Source organism: Lagopus muta, chromosome 26 (genome assembly GCF_023343835.1).
Source record: "Lagopus muta isolate bLagMut1 chromosome 26, bLagMut1 primary, whole genome shotgun sequence".
NCBI classification, from domain to species: domain Eukaryota; kingdom Metazoa; phylum Chordata; class Aves; order Galliformes; family Phasianidae; genus Lagopus; species Lagopus muta.
Genome location: NC_064458.1, coordinates 3,443,306 through 3,458,248, shown reverse-complemented (window position 1 = coordinate 3,458,248; position 14,943 = coordinate 3,443,306). Strand labels below are relative to the sequence as shown.

Genomic DNA, 14,943 nt, shown 5'->3' with positions numbered 1-14,943 from the left:
GCCCCTGCTCCCGTTGCAGCTCCTGCTCAGCTGCTGTACCTCAGCAGGCCATAGATCTGCTCCAGGATGTGGGCAAAGCTCTGGTCCTTGGGGCTGCGAGAGGCCAGGGAGCCCTGCAGAGAGGAACGCAGCTCTGCTCGCCAGGCTCACCCTGTGCACTCTGCTCTGCCCTGCACCGGGGTGGAGTAAAACCCAATTAACAGCTCTGGGAGGAGCGGGAAGGGTAGAGCTGAGCTCCCAGGAAGCACTGCCCACCTTCAGCTTATCCAAGTAGGTCTGGTCCTGGCTCCACAGCTCCTGGAACTTCACCAGGTCCGGGGCTCCTTTGTAGAACTCCACCAGCAGCATCTGGGGATGGGGGCAGGGGGCTGCAGTGGGGCTCAGTGCTCCTCCCCCAGACCCCCAGAGCAAACAAGGATAGAGGAGAGAGCGTCCCCAAAGCCGGGACGGGTGGCAGGGGCACAGCCTGGGTTTGGAGGTGAGGGACTGAACAGGTTGCCCAAGGAGGCTGTGGATGCCCCAGCCCTGCAGGCATTCAAGGCCAGGCTGGATGTGGCTCTGGGCAGCCTGGGCTGCTGGTTGGTGACCTGCACACAGCAGGGGTTGGAACTGATGAGCGTTGTGGGCCTTTGCAACCCAGGCCGTTCTGTGGTTGTATGACAGCTCCTGCCCCACACTCACCATCTCCTGCAGGACATCATTGGTGAGGAAGCCATCCTGGATGTAGGCCACCTCCACATCCATGGGGATGCCGTAGTCGTTGGGCCGTTGCTGGATGAGAGGGGAGTGGGGTCACCTATGGGGTCACCTATGGGGTCACCCATCTGTCACTGCACTGGGCCCCCCCCCCCCAAGGAGGCGATGGGAGCCGCTCACCTCAGGCGGTGGCATCACCCAGAAAGGCGCAATCTTGGACTCCACACCGGGGTTACCAGCATAGTAGGGCCCTGGGAGGAGAGATGGGGCTGATGTGGGGGGGGCTGCCGCCCTGTGCCCCCCCAGGGGTGGCTGCTTACCGCAGATGAGGGCCAGGCAGGGCTGGAAGCCGTTGCCGCTGCCCTGCAGTTTGAGCTGGTAATCCATCTGCGCGTCGATGTCGTGCAGGGAGGGCAGCGCGGGGCCGAAGGGGTGGCTGTGGTACCAACCCACCAACGACAGCCCCCGCAGGAACAGGCTCTGGCAGATCTGGGGGGCGAGGATCACGTCGGACCCCCTCCATCATGGAGGGCACCCGGGGGGCGACGGGGCCTCGCGTTACCTCCTCCTCCACGGCACCCGCGGTCTCAGCATCGCCCAGGCGGCTCCGGCACGGGAACGCGCGCAGCACCGTCAGCACTGCGGGGACGTGGGGGTGGGTGGCAGCGCCAGGGGCTGTTCCCCCCTGTCCCCCATTGCCTACGCTGCGTGTTGGTGTCCCAGCGGCCTCCCAGATAGCCCACGACTTCACTGCGTGTCAGGTGGCTGTGGAAATCCTAAAGGAAAAAGGAATGGGCCGAGGGGATCCTAAAAGGGATCCTAAGATCCCAGCAGGGGAAGGGGACGCACCAGCAGCAGGAGGACGTTGCTGGAGATGGCCACGTTGAAGGGCTGGAACTTGTTAATGGCGGCGAAGGACGTCACCTCCACCAGGGTCTGTGGGTTCCTGCAACAGACACAGCCCCGCTCCCCCCGGCCCTCCCCGCCCCGAGGGCTGACCGAGGTGAGGCTGGGGGTCCCTACCTGGCTGCGTCTCGTGTGCCCAGCATGCAATAGCGGACGGGCGCCCGGCTTTTGCTCTCCGGCCTCCTCACCGGGGGGGTGGGCTCTGTACAGCAGTGCACGGCCCCCCGTTACAGCCATCACGGCCCCATGGCCACCACCGTAACCCCGTTACCATCCGCTGCAACCCCCTTCCTGCCACCATTACCCCTCACCCTGCTCTGCTGTGCCGCGGCCCGGCAGCTTCTTGCTCTTCTCCTCCATTCTCTTGGTGGCTGCTGGCTCCGGTGCAGGCGTTCGGCCGTCCCCAGCCTCCTCCTCTTCCTCCTCGGGCAGCTCATCCTCCTCGCCCTCACTGGGCAGAGCCTGGGGCAGAGCACCAGGAGGGGCTGAGGGCCGTGCCCACCCCCAGGGCCCCACGGGGAACCTCTGCGGTGACATGGATGGGGGACCCCCGTGGGAGCACCCTGAGGCTCAAGGGCATTTCCTTGGGGACACCGAGGGGGACATCCCAGACCCATTCCCAGGGACACCAATGGGGATCTGAGACACCTCTGTAGGGACATCCACAGAGACCTTAGGCATCTCCCGAGGACACCAAAACGGACCTCCTTGGGGACACCTATGGGGACACCCATGGAGACCTGATGCACCTCCTTGGGGAAACCCACAGAGAAACCCCAGGCCCTGGGACACCCCAAGACTTCACCTTGAGGACACCCACGGGGACCCCTTGAAACACCTCCCCAGTCCCCAGGACGCCTGTTGGGGGACACCCAGGTCTGTCCCTGGGGACACCAACCCGAACCCGAGGCACTGGGGACACCCCAGCGGAGATCCTTGGAGTCAACACAGGAACCCCCCCGAGTCCCCTCCTCAGGGACACCCATGGGGACACGCCAGGCCCCTCCTTGGGGACGCCTCCAGGTTCCCACCTCATCGCTGGGCGCGTGGGGCTGGTGGCGCCGCAGCCATGCAGCCTTGTACTGATCCAGGCGCTGCCCCTTGTAGCGCACGGAGGCCCAACCGCAGCCCGACTTCTTGGCAGGGTTCACCAGGCGCTTGCAGTGCGTGGCCCAGGCGCTGGGTGAGCCGAACACCTGCCCCGTCTCCTGCCATGTGATGGCCCCGTCCGCACCCAGGTCCCCCACGAACTTCTTGCCCTGGGAGCATCGGGGAGGGCTGATACGGACCGTGTCCCCATCTGTGTCCCCATGTGTCCCCACCCGTGTCCTCACTCATGTTCCCATCTATGTCCCCAACTACGTCCCCATCCGTGTCTTCACCTGTGCCCCCATCTGTGTTCCCATCCGTCTCCCCAGCCATGTCCCCCTCCGTGTCCTTCCCCATCTGTCTCCATCCCTGTTTCCAACTGTATCCTCACCCATGTCCCTATCCCTATCCCTGTCCCCATCCCTGTCCCCATCTGTGTCCTCACCCATGTCCTCATCCGTGTCCCCATCCATGTCCTTATCACCATGTTTCCATCCATGCCCACACCAATGTCCCCATCCATGTCCCCATTGCTGTATCCACCCATGTCCTCATCTGTGTCCCCATCACCATTGTCCCCATTCATTTCCCCACCTACATCTCCATCCACAGCCCCACTGCCACATCCCCATACATGTCAAAGAATCACGACCCCATCCATGTCCCCATCTCCATGTCCCCATCCATGTCCTCATCCACGTCCCTACCACGTCTCAATCCATACCCAACATCTATGGCCCCATCCATAGATGTTCCATGTTCCCATCTATGTCCCCAGCCACGTCTCCAGCTACATCCCCATCCGTGTCTTCACCCGTGCCCCCATCTGTGTCCCATCCGTCTCCCCAACCATGTCCCCATCAGTGTCCCTCCCCATGTCTCCATCCCTGTTCCCATCTGTGTCCCCGTCCATGTCCTCATCCATGTCTCAATCCATACCCAACATCTATGGCCCCATCCATGTCCCATGTCCCCATCCCTGTGTCTCTATCCGTGTCCCCACCCACGTCCTTGTCACCACATCTCCATCCATACCCACACCAATGTCCCCATCCATGTCCCCATTGCCATGTCCCCATCCACGTCCCGATCACTACATCTCAATCCATACCCAACATCCATGTCCCCATCCATGTCCCATGTCCTCAACAATATCCCCATCATCATGTCCCTATCCGTGTCCCCACCCATGTCTTCATCCATTTCCCCATCCACATCCCCATCAGTGTCCCATTCAATGTCCCCATCCATGTCCCCATCCGCATCCCTATCACCACGTCTCAATCCATACCCAACATCTATGTTCATGCCCTTATTCCCATCCATGTCCCATGTCTTCATCAATGTCCCCATCACCATGTCCCCATCCATGTTCCCATCAGTGTCCCCAACTGTGTCCTCATCTGTCTTCATCCATGTCCTTGTCACCACATCTCCATCCATACCCACACCAATGTCCCCGTCCGTGTCCCCACTGCCATGTCCTCATCCATGTCCCCATCACCATTGTCCCCCATTCATTTCCCCACCTACATCCTCATCCACGGCCCCACTGCCATGGTCCCATCCACACCCCATGTCCTCAGCAATGTCCCCATCACCACCTCCCCACCATGTCTTCATCTACATCCCCATCAGTGTCCCATTCAATGTCCCCATCCACGTCCCGTGTCCTCAACAATATCCCCATCATCCTGTCCCCATCCGTGTCCCCATCCGTGTCCCATCCACATCCCCATCCCCACATCCCCACCCCCCCCGTCCCCGCTGCCCTCACCAGGTAGTAGATGGACAGGACCCCCCGCCCCCGCTTCCAGCAGCCCGTCACGCAGCAGCACACGCAGAGTGATGCCCCGACGTGTCAGCACGGCACCCCCGGGGTCCCCCTGCTGCCCTGGCCCCACTGTCAGGTTCCGGCTCGGCCTCATCCAGCCCCGGCTCCAGCTCATCCTCCTCCTCCTCTGCGCACTCATCCCCGCTTGGGAGGGCGGCCGCCAGAGCTGTGGGGTGGCGGGGACAGAGCCTGCGTCACCCCCAAGGCGAGTGGGGGAACCCCATCTCTTGGGACAGAGCCTTTGGGTGACCCCCAACCATGGGGGGGGAAATGGGGACGTTGGGGTTGTGAACATAGAGGGGATGAGAGGGGATGTGGGGATATGGGGGACACAGGGGGTACAGGGGGATACAGGGGGACAGCAACACGGGGATATGGGGATTTGGGGACATAGGGATGTAGGATGATGGAGATATGGGGGTGTGAGGATGTAAGGAAATGAGGATAAAGGGGTGTGGGGATGTGGGATGCAGGGACACAGAGACACGGGGATGTGGGATACAGGGACATGAGGATACAGGGATATGGGGACATGATACAGGGGGATGGGGTGATGAGGGGATATGGGGACATGAGGATACGGGGTGACGTGGGGACACAGTGATGTGGGGACACAGCGACTGGGGAAATGGGGCTATGAGGGCATGGGGACATGGGGATGTGGGGATGTGGGGGTATGGGGGATATATGGGGATATGGGGATATATGGGGATACATGGGGATAAATGGGGGGATAGGGAGATATGGGGAGATATGGGGGGATATGGGGGGATTGGGGAATATATGGGGGGATATGGGGATACATGGGGATATATGGGGATATTTGGAGAGATACGGGGAGATATGGGGAGATAGCGGGATATATGGGGATATATAGGATATATAGGATATATGGGGATATGGGGTTATATGGGGATATATGGCATATATGGGGAGATATGGGAATATATGGGATATATGAGGATATATGGAGATATGGGGATATATGGGGACACAGGGATATATGAGGATATGGGGATATATGGGATATATGGGGATATACAGGATATACGGGATCATATATGGGATGATATACGGGGATATGGGGATACAGGGGACGGCAACACACGAGGCTGACGGGCGGCACGGGTGGGGACGCAGGGATTTGGTGGGGGACACAGCGAGGGGCAGCCCCTACCCCCCTTTCCCCCCCCCCCCACCCCCGGTGCCCGCACACAGCTGTGTTTCCCCCCTCCCCCCTCCCCGTTCCCCCCCCGCCCCGCACCGCCCCCCCCGTTCCGCTCCCCCCGTTACCTGCCATGCTCCCACGCCGTTCCCCCCCCCCCCCCCCGCGTCGTTCCCACGTGACGGGGCGGCTCCGCGAGCTCCGCCCCCAGCCGAGCGGTGCGGGGGGGGTTGCGGGGTGGGGGGGGGCACCGCACACCGGTACCGAGCGTGGGGATGGGGGGGGGGAATAGCTGGTGCCGTGCGGGCGGAGCGCGTTGCTGATGCCGGTGTTGCGGACGGGGGGGCGGCGGTCGGGTGGAGGCTGCGGAGCACCGGGCGGCCCCGCGGTTGCCCTTCGCTCGGGGCGGGTGCCGGAGGTGCGGGAAGGGCTCCGCAACCGTGGAGTCATGGCCCCCCCGCCGCACTGCTATGAGGGGCTTCGTGGAGGTGCGGGGGCTGCGGGATCAGGTGCGGAGCTGACCTTCAACCTCCCCCCCCTCCCCAACTCCCCCCAAAGGTGTTGCGGTGTCAATGCCCTCCCCCAACTCCCAACCTGTCGTCCCCCCCCCGTCCCCGTCCCGCAGAGCTGCAGGAGGCGCTGGGCCGGGCTGCGGGGGACGACGCTGTGCTTCTATGGGGCGCCCAGAGAGCAGCAGGTGCGGGGATGGGGGGTCACGAGGGGAGGGGGGGGGGGGGGGTCACGGGTTGGGAAACCCCCCGTGGGCGTCCGCGGGGTTGAGAGCAGTGGGGTAGGGGAGAATCTGGGGTGGGGAAACACGAGGTGGCGCTTTTTTTTGGGGGGGGGGGGGGGGGGGGGGGGGGGGGTTGGGGTGTCTGCGGGTGGGAAACGGAGGATGGGAATCCCCCTGGTTGGGGATCTATGGGGTGGGGGGACCCATGAGAGGAGGACGCTGGGATTCCCAACATTGGGAACCGTGGGAGCTGCTCAGAAGGTGGGGACCCCCCCTCGTCGTCCCCCTCCCCAGCATTGGGACCCCTCTGTGGGAGCCCCCCCGGGTGGGGCACCAACAGGCTGGGGGAGCAGTGGGGGTGGGAGGGGGATTGCTGGGACACCCCTGGGTGGGGGACCCCTGAGGTGACACTTTGCTGGGGTGGGGACCTCGAGGTCAGGACCCCCCCCCATCCGGCCCGGGGTGAGACCCCTCGGGTGGGGACCCATGGGAAGAGAAAATTGAGGTGAGAGTGGGTGGGGTCCACAGATTGGGACCTCTGTACCCCCCATCTCGAGATGTGGGGACCCCCCTGGATTGGGACCCCCCACCCCCCCGTGCTATGCAGGGTGGGCACAGTGTTGGGACCCCCCAGATTGAGACCTCTCCCAAAATAAATGGGGGGGGGAGGGGAGGGGGCACTGGGGGCCATGGCTCGGTTCCCCCCCCCCCTTTCAGCCTTTGGAGCTTCTGGACCTGTGATGAGCTGGTGGGGGTACAGAAAAAGGGGGGGGCCCTCGTCCTCCAGCTGCGGGATCAGAAGGTGACACTGAAGGTGAGAAGTTGGGGTGGGGGGGGAGGGGGCGAGGGGAGGCAGTGGGGCTGGGGGAGGACATGGAGGGCACTGGGTTGAGTGGGGGGGACACAGGGTCCTTAGAGGGGGGCTGGGGGTTGGGAAGTGAGGAATGGGGTGGGGGGGGGAGAAGGGGGGGGGGCAAAAAAGGGAATTTGCAGATGTGAGGGGGGAGGGGAGTTGGGGTTGGGGGATGCAGAGTCCTCTGGTTTGGGGGGGGGGGGTGGGACTCACGGACCCCCAGTCCCTCGCAGGCAGACAGCGTGCAGGAACAGGAGATGTGGCGCTGGCTTCATCCTCACCATGGCCAAGGTTGGTGGGTGCCAGTGACCCCTGCCACCCCCCCCCCCCCGTGTCTCAGTGTCCCCACACCGTGTCCTCCCCCCGCCCCCATGCAGATGGAGGTGCCCACAGACCTGGAGCTGCTGCCTGGGCACCCTCATCCAGCTGTCGGAGGCGCTGCGCCAGGAGAGGGAGAACCGCCGGAGGGGAACGGAGTGTGGGGACAACTGGCAGTTGCCCCCGTGAGTGGGGGTCAGGAAGGGGACGTGAGATTGAGATGGCATGGAGTGGGGTGACATGGAGTGGGGTGACATGGAGTGGGGTGACATGGCTTGGGGTGACATGGCTTTGGGGTGACACGGCCCGGCCCAGGTTGACGTGGCACAGCTTGGGGGGACGTGACAAGGGTCGGAGTGGCACAGCATGGCTTGAGGTGACATTACATGGCTTGGAGGGACACAACACGGCTTGGGGTGGCATGGCTTGGGGTGAAACTGGCTCAGATGGACATGGCATGGCTTGGGAGGGACGTGGCTTGGGGGGACATGACGTGTTGAGGTGACGTGTTGTGACTCAAGGTGACATGGTATGGCATGAGGGGTGACATGAGATGGCGTGGGTGACATGCCATAGCTTGGGTGACACGGCTTGGGGGTGACAATGTGGCTGAGGTCGACGTGGCATGGGTTTGGGGTGACGCTGCATGACTTGGAGTGACATGACATGGCTTGGGGTGGCATTATGGCCCAGATTGACATGGCATGGCTTGGGTGGCATGATGTGGCTCAGGATGACATGGCATGACTTGGGGTGACATGAATTGGGGTGACATGGCATGGCATGGGGTGACACTATGGCTCAGGTTGCCCACAGCCCTGGGGCAGCATGTTGTGCCTCGAGGCGGCACGGTGTGGGTGACGCAGGCGCGGCTCAGGTTGGCTGGGGGTGCTGGCAGTGACACGCTGCACCCCGGTGTGACCCCGGCCCACCCCCCAGCCTGCCAGCTGCTTCTTTCGACGTGTCGCGCGCTGAGGCCGAGCGGCTGCTGGAGCGCAACGCAGGCAGTGGGAGCGTGGTGCTGCGGCCCGGTGGGCACGGCCAAGGCTTCTCCATCAGCACACGGCAGGTGCTGAGCGGGTGAGCGGGCTGCGACCCCCCTCCTGTGCCTGGGGGTCGGTCCCCCGGGGTCGGGGTCCTCCTTGGCTGGGGGTCGGTGACGCCCGCTGAGGTCGCCTCCCTGGGGCAGCGCTGCTCTGCTGAAGCACTACAGGGGTGGTCAGCGTGGGAGATGGGTTCCTTGTTGATGTCGACACGCCGGTGAGCGCCGTGGGTCTGAGCTGTAGACACCCACTGTGCCCCCATGGGATGGGACCCCCCAGCTTTGGGCTGAGGATCAGCGATTGGGACCCCTCCCTTCCCACAGAGGTTGGGCTGGGATCCCCCCGAAGGGATTGGGGCCGGGCAGCCCCATAGCTGGGACCGAAGCAGGGGACCCCTGGGGGGCTGGGACCCCGAGGATGGGGATTTATGGGATTGGGACCCCTGGGGCTGGAACAGGAGGGGATGAGGAGCCCCAAGAGACTGGGAGCCCAGGGATTGGGGACCGAATGGCAAAGATTTACGGGATTGGGACCCCCAGGGGGCTGGGAGCCAAGCGACTGGGATCCCCCCAGACCAGGGAACCCCACAGCTGAGACCGAATGGGCAAAGAACCGGGGGGAGTGGGGGTAAAAATGGCAAGGATTGATGGGAGCGGGGTCCCCTCCAGTGGGGCTGAGGGAGCTGCAGGGGTCCCGTGGTTGGGGGGGGGGGGTGAGGAGGGGAATGAGCCCATATCCTCTCCCTGCAGCATCACTGCTCCTCGCTGGACGAGGTGGTGCAGTACTTCGTGAAGCAGAGCAAAGGCAGCCTGCAGCCCCTGCACCGGGAGTACAGCATGACGCTGGGTGGGCGCCGGGGGGGCTAAAGGGGCGGCGGCTGGGGCACAGCAGGTTTTGCAGGATGGTGGGGGGGGATTGTGGGGCAGGGGAAGGCAATGGTGGAGTTTATGGGGGGGGATATTTGGGTTGCATGGGGTGAAGGGGGCTGCAGGATGGTTTCTGGGGGTTTGGGGGGGGGATGGGTGTCTGTGATGCCCCCGTTCTGCCTCAGAGTTCGTGGAAGCAGATGCTAAAAGCTCGGAGGTGACACGGCGGCCATGCAAACCTCCCCCCTGCCCCCCCGCCCCCCGGCCCGCCCCCAAGGTGCAGCACCGCCGGCCCAGGCCCCCCCCCCTACTGCCAAAACCAACAGCGACCCCACAGCACGCAGTGAGAGGTGAGTGTGGATGGGGGAAACTGGGGGGGGGGGAAGAAACCACTGCACCCCACTGCTCTCCCCTGCAGGTGCCAGGCAGCCCCCCCAGCTCAGTGCCCCAATTCGACCCCACGGCGCGGCCCACTGCTGCCCCATGGACACAATGCTGGTGAGGGGGGGGGGCTGGAGAGGGGCTTTGTTTGAGGGGGTGGGAGCCCATAACGTGGATCTGCTTCACCCCACTGCCCCCCAACCCCCAGCAGACATCACAGAGGGAGCTGGCTCAGAAGCTGATGAGGCGCCGTGCTCTCAATGAGGACTGATGGGGGTCAGTGGGGGGGGGGTCGGGCCGGCTGCCCCCCTCCTTCCCTACCAGCTGTGGGCAATGGTGTCCACCTGCCCCCCCGACCCCCCCATGCTACCTGGCCTCGTGGCAGGGGCTGCCTATGGGGTTGGGGGCCCCAGGTTGGAATACCGGGGGGGGCACACAGCCCCATGGTGGCGAGGGGGTTGGGGGGGGGGCACGGAGCTCTGGTGGCACTACAAATAATAAAGCTGCCCATCCCACCACCCCACCGCGCCTCCTCCATGTCACAGCCCCCCCACACACCCAAAAGCCCCTCCCCCCCCCCCCCCCCCCCCCCGTGCTGCTGTCCCCAAATGCAGCTCACACCTCTATCCCGCTTTATTAAGGCCAGAAGCAGCTGTCTGTGGGGGGGCAGCGAGCCCGGCCCTGTGCCAGTGTTGGGGGGGGGCACACGGGGGAGGGACCTGAGGGTCACAGGTGCCCCAGCAACCCAACCCAGCAAACCGTGAGGGTCTGGGGGGGGGCTGACATCCCCCACCTCCCCCCCCAGCGCCCGGAACGTGGCGAGGACAGAGTGTGATGGGGTGAGGGGGGGGGGGGTTGTGGTTATGGGAGGGGGGGGGTGATGGGTACATTCAGTGCTCTGCCCCGGGGGGTCGCTGGGCTCTTAGGGCAGGCTGGCCGTGGAGCTGCTGGCCGCGCTGTTGCGTTTCTGGAGGCATTTCACAGCGCTGGGCACCTGCAGGCCCGAGGAGACGTGGAAGCTGCCACAACCAAACCTGGGGGGCACAGGGGCAGCGTTGGGCATCGGGACCCCTCAAACCCCCCCCCCATGATCCCACAGCCCCCCCCCACCTCCAGCCCTCCTTACCATGAAGGCCTGGCAGCACCGGCTGCGCAAAAGCGAGCCTTGAAGGTGTGCAGCAGCTGCTTGGTGCGGGCGTTTGTAGAAGGACAGGAATCCTGTGGGCACACATGGGTAGGTGTGGGGCACACATAGGGGCACACATGGGACACAGAAGGGGGCACATGGAGCACACATAGCAGCACATGTGAAACACACATATGGGCACCTATGGGGCACACGCAGAAAGCACTCAGGGGCACGTGTGGGGCACAGCTAGAGGGGGAATGTATGGAGCACATACAGGGACATGTGGGGCACGATAGGGGCACGTGTGGGGCACACACAGGGCATGTGGGGCATATATGAGGCACATGTAGGGACACACATGCAATACACAGGGGCACATGTGGGCACACAGCAGGGTGTTTGTGGGACAGATGTGGGGCACACGGGGAGAAGATGGGGAACATGGAGACACGTGTGGGAAGCAAAAATGGGCCACATGGAGCACACATGGGGCAAATGTGGGGCACACATAAGGGCACACGGTGGGACATGTGAGGCACAGATAAGGGGCACGTGTGGGGCATAGAGAAGGCACACATAGGGGTACGTGTGGGGCACACAGGGGCATATGTGGGGCACATATAGGAGCATGTATGGAGTATACAGGGGGGGCGCATGCGGGGCACAGGTGGGCACACAGGCGTGCGTGTAGGGCGCACACAGTCACACGTGGGGGCACACATATGGGCACTTATGGAGCACACAGGAAGGCACGTGAGGGGCATATATGGGGCACAGATGGAACACACATGGGGCACATGTGGGACACTTGGGGCACATCCAGGGCCACGTGTGGGACACGCATAAGGGCACATATGGAGCACATGGGGGGCACACATAGGGGCACGTATGAGCACAGGTGGAGCACGCTTAGGGACAAGCACGGGGCACACGTGGGGCACAGAGCTCCACCTCTGCCCATCCAGCGCCCCGCAGGCGGCCCCAGGAGCAGCTCCCACCTTCATGGAAGTTGCAGTAGACGCCGATGCAGTCGGGCACGGGCACATCCAGCACCTTGGCCTTGTTGGCGTGCTTGGCGCTGAAGCTGACCTGCAGCCAGTTGTTGAGGTGGAGGCACCACGACGCCGACGTCTTGCCCAGCTGATCGAACTTGCCCAGGCTGCGATACGCCACCCCGACGCCGAATGCTTTGCTGTCGCGGTCGTACCGCACCTCCCAGTAGTGGTCGTCGCCGTCGATCAAGGTGTCTCCTGTGGCACACGGCCACCACGTTCCCCCCCATCTCCGTGCCCCACATTTCCCCCCTTCTCGAGCCGTGGCTGCCGCTCTCACCCAACACCGTGTAGGATTCGGCGGTGAAGCGATCCCTGCCGGCGCGGCCCAGCGACATCCGCTTGGGTGACTGCACAGCCCTGGGATGGAGGCAGGCGGTGAGGCCGGTGCCGCCACCAACACCCGGTGCTGAGCGGGGTGCTGTTACCTGGCGGGGGAGTTGGCGGGCGACGCAGTCCTGCCCTTCCCGTCCTTCTCCCTAGTCTTCACATCCTGCACCTTTCCGCCCGTGGCGTCCCACTCCACACTGAAGTCCTCCACGCGCAGGTTCTGGTGCACGTGCTGGCATCCAGCCGGAACATGAACGCTGGGGACAGCCACCATCAGTGCCACCCCCACCCCACCCCCCCCCACCGGCTGCCATCCCCCCCCCCGGCGCCCACCTCTCGTCTCCAAAGTGACCCGCCTCAGAGAACTCTCCAGCCACGGCTTTGTTGCAGGCCCCGCACTCGGAAATTCATGTACTTCATGTCAAACTTCAGCCCCTGCTGACGCACGCGGCGATGTGACAAACTGGGAGCCCTGGGACAGCTCTGCTACCGCACCGCCCGGCCCCGCACCCTCACCAGACAGCGTGTACTCAGTGCCCTTAATGCCCTCCACCACCATCCAGGGCTGCTCCTCCTTGGCTCGGGGCGGCCCCTCGAAGTTGGTCCTGCGGTACTCCAGCACGTAGTGGTCGATCTTGCTGTCCTCATCAGGCATCCTCCAGGACAGCGTCACGCAGTTATCGGCCACCAGTGACTCGGTCAGGTCGATCTCAGGGGTGCTCGGCACTGCCGGGAGGAGCAGCTCGTCAGTTCTGACCCCCCCCCTTCCCCAAACACAACCTCCCTGCCCTACAGGGCACCCCCAGGTGTGCTGTGATGGGAGGGCGGACACCCTGAGAAAGCACCTATGGAAACCTGAACGCGTGGCACCCAGAGATCCCTGGAATGCAGCCCCTATGAGCACGCTGCCCCACGCACCCCAGCACAGCCCCACAGCTCCCGCTGAGCCCTCTGTGCTTCTACAAAGGCCACCAACCACATCCCCACACCCCCCTCCCGTGGGGGTACCTGGCAGGAAGGCGAGGGGCTTGCAGCAGGCGGCGCTCCTGGGCAAAATCCACCATCAGGTGGCTCATGTTGTCGCTCACCCTTGGCCTTGAGCGAGAGGGCGGAAGGCGGGAGCCATCGTCACACTGGGACAAATGGGGAAAAACCATCAGCCAGGCTGGGAGATGGACCCAGACCCCTCACCCCAACTGCCAGGAGGGATCTGAGGAGGGTGGGCGGCGCCCTGCACCCGCATCCCCCCCCTCTGTAGCTGTGGGGTGAGGGCAGGGCGACGCCGACGCTGTGGGGTTAGTGGGGCATGGGGGCAGCGGGGGGACCGTACCTATCCTTGATCTGTTTGGCAGCCTGGAGAGCGCAGAGGGAAAGAGGAGAAAAAGAAAGCAGGTGAGACAGCAGTGCCAGGAGCCAGCGTGCTGCAGCGTGTCCTGACATCGTGGCCTCACAGCACAGCATCCCTGCAGCATCCCTGAAGCATCCCTGCAGTGGCACCCACACGGCACAGCATCCCTGCATCCCCACAGCAGAACCCGCACAGCGCAGCGTCCCCTGCGCCCCACCGGCGTGCCATGCAGTGCAGCATCCCCACGTCCCATCCCAGTGCACTGACATCCCTTTATCTCTGATAACAGAAGGTGCCACGCAGCACCTGAGGCTCTGGGTGGTATGGGGGGGGTCCCAGGCCCTAACCAAGCCTGGCAAGCGGGCAAAGCCAGCCCAGCGTTAATGAGGTGCCCAGCACAGAAAGACAGGAGCGTGGCCGCCTGGGGCGAGCACAGTCAGAGCGGCACGAGCCAGAAGGTGAGGGGGGACAGCACTGCCCAGCCCCCACCTCCAGCACACAGCGCTGGGGGCAGCCGGGCAGGGGATGGATGGCAGCTCCCAAGCTTGTGCACCTGGGCGAAGTCGTGGTTGTTGGCCGTCGCCAGGGTCTGGTTGGCCGTCTCCAGCAGCTCCTCCGAGCTCTCCAGCGCTTTGGCACACGCCGCCAGCTGAGCCTGAAGGACACAGAGCTGCAGTGTGTGGTGGGGGCAGGCAGTAGGGGGGCAGGGGCAGGCGCTCACCTGCAGCTCGTAGGTGCGGCTGGCGCGGTCCTGCTTGATCTTCATCAGCATGCTGTCCTTCAGCTCGTCCAGCAGCGCATACAGCGACTGGAACTCCCCCTCCAGGTCCTCCTGCACTCGTGCAGAATTTGTCCTGGTGGTGACAGCACACGTCAGCAGGTGATGGAGGCGGCCATGAGCACCATCCCTCACTCTGTCCCCTTAGGGGACCCCGTGTGGCGGTGCTGGTGACGGGGGGGGGGTGACACACAGGGCGTTGAGTTACCTCCACATTCTGCAGCATCTGCTTGAGGGAGTAGATGAAGTTCTGGATCTCTTCATTCTTCACAGCCAAAGTGGTGATGATCTTCCGCAGCGCTTCCTGCCCGTGGGGGGGGGGGGGGGGGGGGGGGGGGGCACACCGTCAGTGTCCTCCTGGATCCCCTCTGAGCTCAGCCACCCCCAGGGTCCCCTCAGCCCCACACCCCCGACCCCACGGG

The 14,943-nt window shown here is 64.0% G+C and overlaps 2 protein-coding genes and 1 long non-coding RNA gene across 3 annotated transcripts in view; 2 read left to right on the top strand and 1 right to left on the bottom strand.

Moving 5' to 3' along the window:
- Position 1: 1 nt before the first annotated feature.
- MPND (MPN domain containing) lies at positions 2-5,839 on the bottom strand. The gene is given in 15 exon segments (XM_048927772.1): positions 2-113; positions 256-348; positions 682-771; positions 877-947; positions 1,017-1,185; positions 1,259-1,345; positions 1,347-1,472; positions 1,546-1,642; positions 1,720-1,804; positions 1,914-2,064; positions 2,634-2,861; positions 4,469-4,492; positions 4,494-4,565; positions 4,567-4,691; positions 5,819-5,839. Coding segments are annotated over 15 exon segments (1,512 nt in total). The 5' UTR covers positions 5,826-5,839; the 3' UTR covers positions 2-26.
- Positions 5,840-6,049: 210 nt separating this feature from the next.
- The window catches only part of STAP2 (signal transducing adaptor family member 2), a 12,109-nt gene continuing 3,215 nt past the window's right edge, over positions 6,050-14,943 (top strand). The window contains 10 exon segments of the mRNA XM_048927793.1: positions 6,050-6,165; positions 6,167-6,199; positions 6,316-6,387; positions 7,141-7,161; positions 7,163-7,237; positions 7,510-7,542; positions 7,544-7,567; positions 7,654-7,692; positions 7,694-7,770; positions 8,534-8,674. Coding sequence (XP_048783750.1) covers positions 6,139-6,165; positions 6,167-6,199; positions 6,316-6,387; positions 7,141-7,161; positions 7,163-7,237; positions 7,510-7,542; positions 7,544-7,567; positions 7,654-7,692; positions 7,694-7,770; positions 8,534-8,674 — 542 coding nt within the window. The 5' untranslated portion in view covers positions 6,050-6,138.
- LOC125685055 (uncharacterized) lies at positions 8,808-9,763 on the top strand. Its single transcript, XR_007373378.1, has 3 exons — positions 8,808-8,854; positions 9,387-9,483; positions 9,689-9,763. It is a non-coding gene; the product is annotated as an uncharacterized LOC125685055 (long non-coding RNA).